The sequence below is a fragment of the Myotis brandtii genome, unplaced genomic scaffold (genome assembly GCF_000412655.1).
Source record: "Myotis brandtii unplaced genomic scaffold, ASM41265v1 scaffold687, whole genome shotgun sequence".
Taxonomy (NCBI): domain Eukaryota; kingdom Metazoa; phylum Chordata; class Mammalia; order Chiroptera; family Vespertilionidae; genus Myotis; species Myotis brandtii.
The window spans coordinates 2,222,125-2,228,922 of NW_005370687.1; the positions used below are offsets into that span (position 1 = coordinate 2,222,125).

The 6,798-nt window shown below is 44.4% G+C and overlaps 1 protein-coding gene and 1 pseudogene across 1 annotated transcript in view; both read left to right on the top strand.

Annotated features, from left to right (window-relative positions):
• The window catches only part of LOC102255247, a 2,502-nt pseudogene extending 1,449 nt beyond the window's left edge, over positions 1–1,053 (top strand).
• NUDT3 (nudix (nucleoside diphosphate linked moiety X)-type motif 3) overlaps positions 1–6,798 on the top strand; it is a 56,450-nt gene that overhangs the window by 9,195 nt on the left and 40,457 nt on the right. Inside the window, exon 2 of the mRNA XM_014529612.1 lies at positions 2,561–2,671. Within this exon, the coding sequence (XP_014385098.1) occupies positions 2,618–2,671 (54 nt within the window). The 5' untranslated portion in view covers positions 2,561–2,617. The remainder of the gene's footprint in view (positions 1–2,560; positions 2,672–6,798) is intronic.

The following is a 6,798-nucleotide window of genomic DNA, read 5'->3' on the forward strand; positions in this document are numbered from 1 at the left end:
TCTTTCCTCCCTCCCTCCTTCCTTCCTTCCTTCCTTCCTTCCTTCCTTCCTTCCTTCCTTCCTTCCTTCCTTCCTCTTTAATATATTTTTATTGATTTCACAGAGGAAGGAAGAGAGAGAGAGAAACATCAATGATGAGAGAGAATCATTGATTGGCTGCTTCCTGCATACCCCCTACTGGGGATTGAGCCCACAATCTAGGCATGTGCCCTTGACTGGAATTGAACCTGGCACCCCTCAGTCTGCAGGCCGACGCTCTATCCACTGGGCCAGAATGGCTAGGGCAAGACTAAGATGAACCAGAACATCAGCCAACTCCAGGCTGAGATCGAGGGCCTCAAAAGCCAGAAGACTTCCCTGGAGGCTGCTATCGCTGATGCTGATAAGCATGGGGAGCTGGCTGTCCAGGATGCTCAGGCCAAGGTGGCTGAGCTGGAAGCCACTCTGAGAACTGGCAGCTGTGTGAGTACCAGGAGGAGCACATGGACATCAGGCTGGCCCTGGGCATGGAGATTGCCACCTACACCAAGCTGCTGGATGGTGAGAAGAACCAACTGGAGAGTCGGATTCAGAACATGAGTGTCCATACCAACACCACCACTCGCTATCAGATGAGCTGAGCCTGGCTTATCGGAACCTCAGCTATGGCCTGGGCTTTCAGCCCAACTTGGGCTCTGGCAGGGGTCCTGGCTCCTTCAGCCGCACCAGCACCAGCTCCTTCAGAATGGTGGTTGTGAAGAAGATTGAGACCCTGATGGGAAGCTGGTGTCTAAGTCATTGGATGTCCTGTCCAAGTGACTGACTACTGTGGCCCTCCTGTCCTCCAAGCCTGTGGAAAAAGCTGTGCAAGGGACAGCGCCTTGGGGTAGGGTAGTTTACTGCCTGGGGGACTGCCTCTTACCCATGCCCCTAACTAAAAGCCAAATCAAGTGGTTTTTTTTCCAAAATAAAGTCTCAGCTGGGTCTGCCAACCCTAAAAAAAAAGTGATAATAATAAAAAAAAAATTTTCATGAAACCTCCACATTGTACTTTTAATATCTCCTGGTTTAAACATATATACATACCAACCAAAAGCCACTGTGGATTTTATTTTCTTTTGCATTGTATTAATCAGAGCAGAAGTTACATATATTTAAAAAAATAGTACTTGTAAGTGTAGCACATTTTCTCAGTCCATAGGCTATATATTGGTGGCTATATATGGATTCATGAATTTACTTCTTGTAACTCTTTGGTCCCCTTAGGCGTGCAGATCACAGATTTTGTAGAGGAGCATCAGAATATCTATGATGACAGGTAGTAAGGGGATTAAGGATGATGAAAAGGGTAAAATTTCCAAGGCCTCATAGATGCAGAGACCCCAAGGGGGAGAGAGGAGATGACTGGAAGGTAGGTAACTGGAAGTCAGTGGTGGAATCTGTAAAGGCTACAGAGGAAGTAGTATTTCTTTTAGGCAACAAAGATGACTGCAGAGTAGAAGTTAAGTGCTGAGGGTGGACTAGAGTGAAGGGGTAGGTAAGGAATATGGTTTGCGATATTTTAGTCAGATGATATTCAACGTTCATGCTTCAAGTTTCTGAGCCATGCGATAAGGATGGAGGCTCAAAAGACATCATCAGAAAGTGATGGTTTAAGGAGCAGTTGAGGATTCCTTTCGTTTTAGAAATAATGCCAACCTAACTCTACTCCCAAATGAGTGCAGCTAACTTTGTTGAGCATGTGTCCCAGAGAGGGGTAAGGAAGAGGGACTAGGGAAATTCCAGATTTTATTTTAGCCTTGACTAAAATGCTTGTTAGGGGTGGGGGTGGCCAGGGAGAGGTCAATGGGGGGAAAAGGAGACATATGTAATACTATATGTAATACTTTAAACAATAAAGAATTTTAAATAAATAATAAATAAAATGCTGGTTAAGTTTGAATTAGTAAACTGAATTCTATATCAATATTTCTGTGTCTTTGTGTGCTTTGCTTTTCACTTCTTACTAAAATTTCCTAGTAAAAAATTTCAGTTTTATCTCAGCTGAAAGCATGATGAAAAGAAATATTCTACTTTTCATGCAGATGAGAGAATTAGGTTTTCAGTGCACACGTAGGGCCTAGGGTGGCACGTTGTACGGGCCTGTGGCCATCTGATGGAGCAGGAGCTAGGACACAGAAGGGAAGGTGTTGGGACTGTGGTAGCAACCGTGGCCAAGGCGTCTTTCCTTCTGGCCAACCCTTCACAGCACTCACAAGCTCATCATAGACAATCTCTATTTTTTGTCAGCTGTGTCCAGTGGGTTTTAGAGAAAGGAATGAAGGAGAGATGGATGGAACAATGGACAGAATCCGAAGGGAAAGCAGGGGTAATGGCCATTGGTTTAGATGCCCTCCTGCTTTTGCTAGGCGGATGGCCTACTTTTTCAAAGAGAAATGAAAGCTGCCTTGCAAGAAGTGATTTGGAGAGGTATAAACAAAGGGGTCTTAGGTATTTTTACTTTTATGGCGTTTAAACTCTGAATTTGTATGAATGTATCTTTTGAGTTTTTAACCACCCATGTGACCTGTGTGGTTTTCAGGTGCTACTGGTGAGCAGTAGTCGCCATCCAGACCGGTGGATTGTCCCTGGAGGAGGCATGGAGCCTGAGGAGGAGCCAAGCGTGGCAGCAGTCCGGGAAGTCTGCGAGGAGGTATGCACTGAGAAAAAAGAGCACGGCGTACCCTGTAATCGCGAACCTGTGTGTCTGATAAACATACTGATGATCATAGAAAGAAGGCATTTGACAGTTACCATGTGCCTCCTTGATTAATGCGGAGATCAGGTTGTGACAGGGTAGTGTTTATCAGGCACCCCTCTACGCAGGAAGGGTTCTCACAGAGTCACTGTGTCTAATTATACTAGACAGCCCTGTGGTTTCCCGGGGGTCTCTTCCAGTGTGGCATCTCTTACCTGTGGCAGAAGATCAGGAATCAAATAGTTCATCAGCCCTAAGAACTGAGAAGAACAGGCAGCCTTGGTATACACGGCTCATTCTCATTAGCCTTTGGATGAGGAGGTGGCAGCCCTTGTTCTCCTGTGCTCCCTGGGTCCTGGCTGTTGAGCAGTGGCTAAAGCAACACTTCTGTTAGCCAGAAGCTGTTAATGGTACAGCTCGAGAGATAACAGTATCTTTTTTATTTTATTTTAGTCAGATGATATTCAACGTACATGCTTCAAGTTTCTGAGCCATGCCCTGTATATCTAACTAGATACTCTAGAATAAGTAGTCAGAAGAAGTAAAGCCTTAGACCCTTACTCCCCTACTTCAAGAGCTTACAGTTAGGTTGTAGAAACTGAGAGATTGCAATTCAAAACCAGGAGGAAGGAACTAATGTTACTCCACAGTTTCTTGTGGCAACACCATCCTCTGCTCTGCTTCTGTTATCTCAGTTAGATTCCTAATTGGTGGTATAAGTTTCATCACCCCCATTTACTTCCCCTCACCACACAGTGTTTTAGATCCATTTCCTTGTTCCACAGGGGATGTAATACTGATTCTAAGAACATATAAAATAGCACTTAGAACAGGTCTAAATTCTACACTTCTTTTGCCTTACTCTAAAAGTTACTTCCCTCATCAAGTCTTTGTGATCCCCCCAGATTTGTTCTTCTTGCGTGTCCATTGCAGTCTGTACTTCCAGCATGATGGTGTCTGTCATCCTTTATTGGTACTGCTTGCTGTCTTCTGTGCTAGACTTGATGCTCTGTGTAGTCAGGTACCATTCTCTCTTGCTCACTGTTGAATCCCCAGGGCTTAACACAAAGCAAGTGCTCAAGAAAATATAATTTTTTGCCCTGACTGGTGACTCAGTGATTAGAGCATTGACCTACTCACCAGAAAGTTTCGGATTTGGTTCTTGGTCAAGGGTACATATCTGAGTTGCAGGTCTGATCCCTACCTCAGGTCGGGGTGTGTGTGGGAGGCAAGCAATTGATATGTCCCTTTCACATTGATGTTTCTCTCTCTCTTTCTCTCCTCTCTCTCTCCACTCCTCCCCCCTTCCACTCTCTCTAAAAATGAATGGAAAAAATATCCTCACTCCTTGGGTGAGGATTAAAAAAAGAAAAGAAAATACAATTTTTGTATTTTACAGTTTTACTATTATTGAAGTGACAACTGGAGCAGCCACATAAATGCACTTTCAGGTTGTTAGGAGTAAGTGTATCTACCAGTCCTTCAGTTAAATGAGGAAGAAAATAACAGTGTCGCAGCACCTGCCCAGCCAGGCTGTGCAGAGATGAAAGCATGGGCCACCGTGCACAGGCGGGGCTCGCTCGCGGTGGGCGGATGACAGTGGGGATGTCTGTAGCTCAAGCAGCCTGATCACTGCACCCGTGACCCAGTCCCTCCCTTCCACTGTGAAGGAGCTGACTTCTTTTTTTTTTTTTTAATATATTTTATTGATTTTTTACAGAGAGGAAGGGAGAGAGATAGAGAGCCAGAAACATCGATGAGAGAGAAACATCGATCAGCTGCCTCCTGCACATCTCCTACTGGGGATGTGCCTGCAGCCCAGGTACATGCCCCTGACCGGAATCGAACCTGGGACCCTTCAGTCCGCAGGCCGACGCTCTATCCACTGAGCCAAACCGGTTTCGGCAAGGAGCTGACTTCTTAACCGCGTCTCAGTCTCCTGGCTCCTGCTTGCCACTTTTCGTTTTGTATTTTTCCTCCCTGTGCACCACTCATCTGTCAGTTGATTCTGTGTATCTCACTTTCAGTCTTCCTGAGAGAGGATCTGATTGGTGTTGCCTAGTTACGACTGTTGGGCAAAGCTGCCAGGCCACCTCATCAGCTTCTGCCCATTTTGAAGATGTCTGCCGTACCTTTGCCCAGTTGCTTATTTCTTACTAGAGACCTGGTGCACGAATTTGTGCACAGATGGGGTCTGGGCCGGCCCGGGGGAGGGGCCTCGGACATTGCTGGCCAGCCCCGCCCCCTGGTTAAACTACCGGTCGAAGGGACAGTTTGCATATTAGCCTTTTATTGTATAGGATTCCTCTAGCTGTGCTGAGAGTGGCAAGTTCATGTGCTATGTAAGCATAGCAATCTGTGCTTAGGTACTATCTACAGCAGCTTTCCCAGGGGTCCTGTATATGTAGTGAAAAGATACTTGCTATCATAGGAAAATGTTTGTGACCCATTCCTAAGTGACCAAAGCAGGCTAAAAAACAGCATTTATGACATGAAACCATATAATGGATAAGAAATGTGTATGTAACCTTTAGTGTAGAAAGAATAGAAACCCTTCTTATACACTTACTATATGCTAAGCTCTGTTCTCAGCATTTTGCAAATATTGCCTCACTTAATGCTTACCAGACCCTATGAGATAGGAACTGTTTTTACTTACATTTTACAGATGAGAAAAAACTGAGGTTCCGTGCAATTAAATAGTTGTCCACACAAATTGTGCCCAGCTGTGTGTGCTCGAGTGCTTCACGTAAGATCTGCATCTGGAGTATCTGGTCTCGTACCCACACTCCTCCGCTGTGCTCCTCGAAAGAATGTTCACCCACATGTTCACAGTGGTTACCTTTCGGTTAGTTCATAGATTATCAACTTCTTCTGCATTGAACATATATTTACTCTGTTACCAGAAAAATTATCTGTATGAACAGTTTATCTTCGCATTGTCAGGCATCAGTACCATTAAACTCAAGCTTTTCTAAGCTTTGTTCACCCAGCTGAAGTTTCAGCATAGTGGCTGAACTTCCGAAACAGGTAAATCTGTAGAACTTGAAACATTAGCAATCACATCAAAGACCTAAAATATTCCCTTTTATAAACTGGCCTCCACGTATTCAGTTGCTTATAGTCAAAATCCTACTATAGTGACCCTCAAAGGGTTAGAGGGGGAGGCTTTCTCCCAGGGCCAGGCCGGGGCCTTGGCAGCGTGCATCTGTAGCCCAGGGCAGCAAAGGCTTGCAGGAGCCAGCCATGTGGCACTCTCTCTGTCATAAAAAAGAAAAGCACCTCTTTGTGTGGTTTTCAGAGCTATTCTTTCTTGCTGATTCAGTGGGAAAGGTAAAACTGTTGGCTGACAGGGTAAAAAGAGAGAAGCTGGGTCTGCTGTCTTCTGTTCATGTTACATTTCCATTTCTTTTACCCAGTCTCACCTCAGCCAAACCAAGAGCATTATTACAAAAATATAGAACATCTGAAAACTGAAACAGAAAGAGAAAATTATGTGCGTACCTCCAACTGCATTCTCTTCAAGGATGACATTTCCTTTTATCTGCTGCTTCATGTCTGGGCAAGGCCATATCCACAGGATCATTTCTAGAATATAAACTATGAGGTATTTGTAGGTAGCCTGATAATTAACCTGTGACATAGGCCTCGCTTAAACAAATAAAAGGTAGCTTGTTCTCCGACTTCCTCACTTGTGTCCTAATACCACACTTCCCTGCCGCTGCTCTGGCTCTTACCACTTGTTCCTCTGCCATATAAACTCACCGTCTTAGAAATTTCTTCAGTTTAGTGATGTGTCCTTACGTTTCCCTGTACTTTGGTGCCCTCCCTCAAGTTGTACATAAAGTAAAAATATTACAGCATTTTTTATTTAATTCACCTTCATTTAAGAAAGTTTTTTGAATGTCTTGATGCCTCAGGAGTTCAGAGATGCTTCATAATTTTCTCTAACTTTACTAATCCTATGTCAGCCTATCAAGAATTTATTGTAACTCTTTATTTTTTGTTTGTTAATCCTCACTAAGGATATTTTTTCCATTGATTTTTAGAGAGAGTGGAAGGGAGAGGGAGGGAGGGAGGGC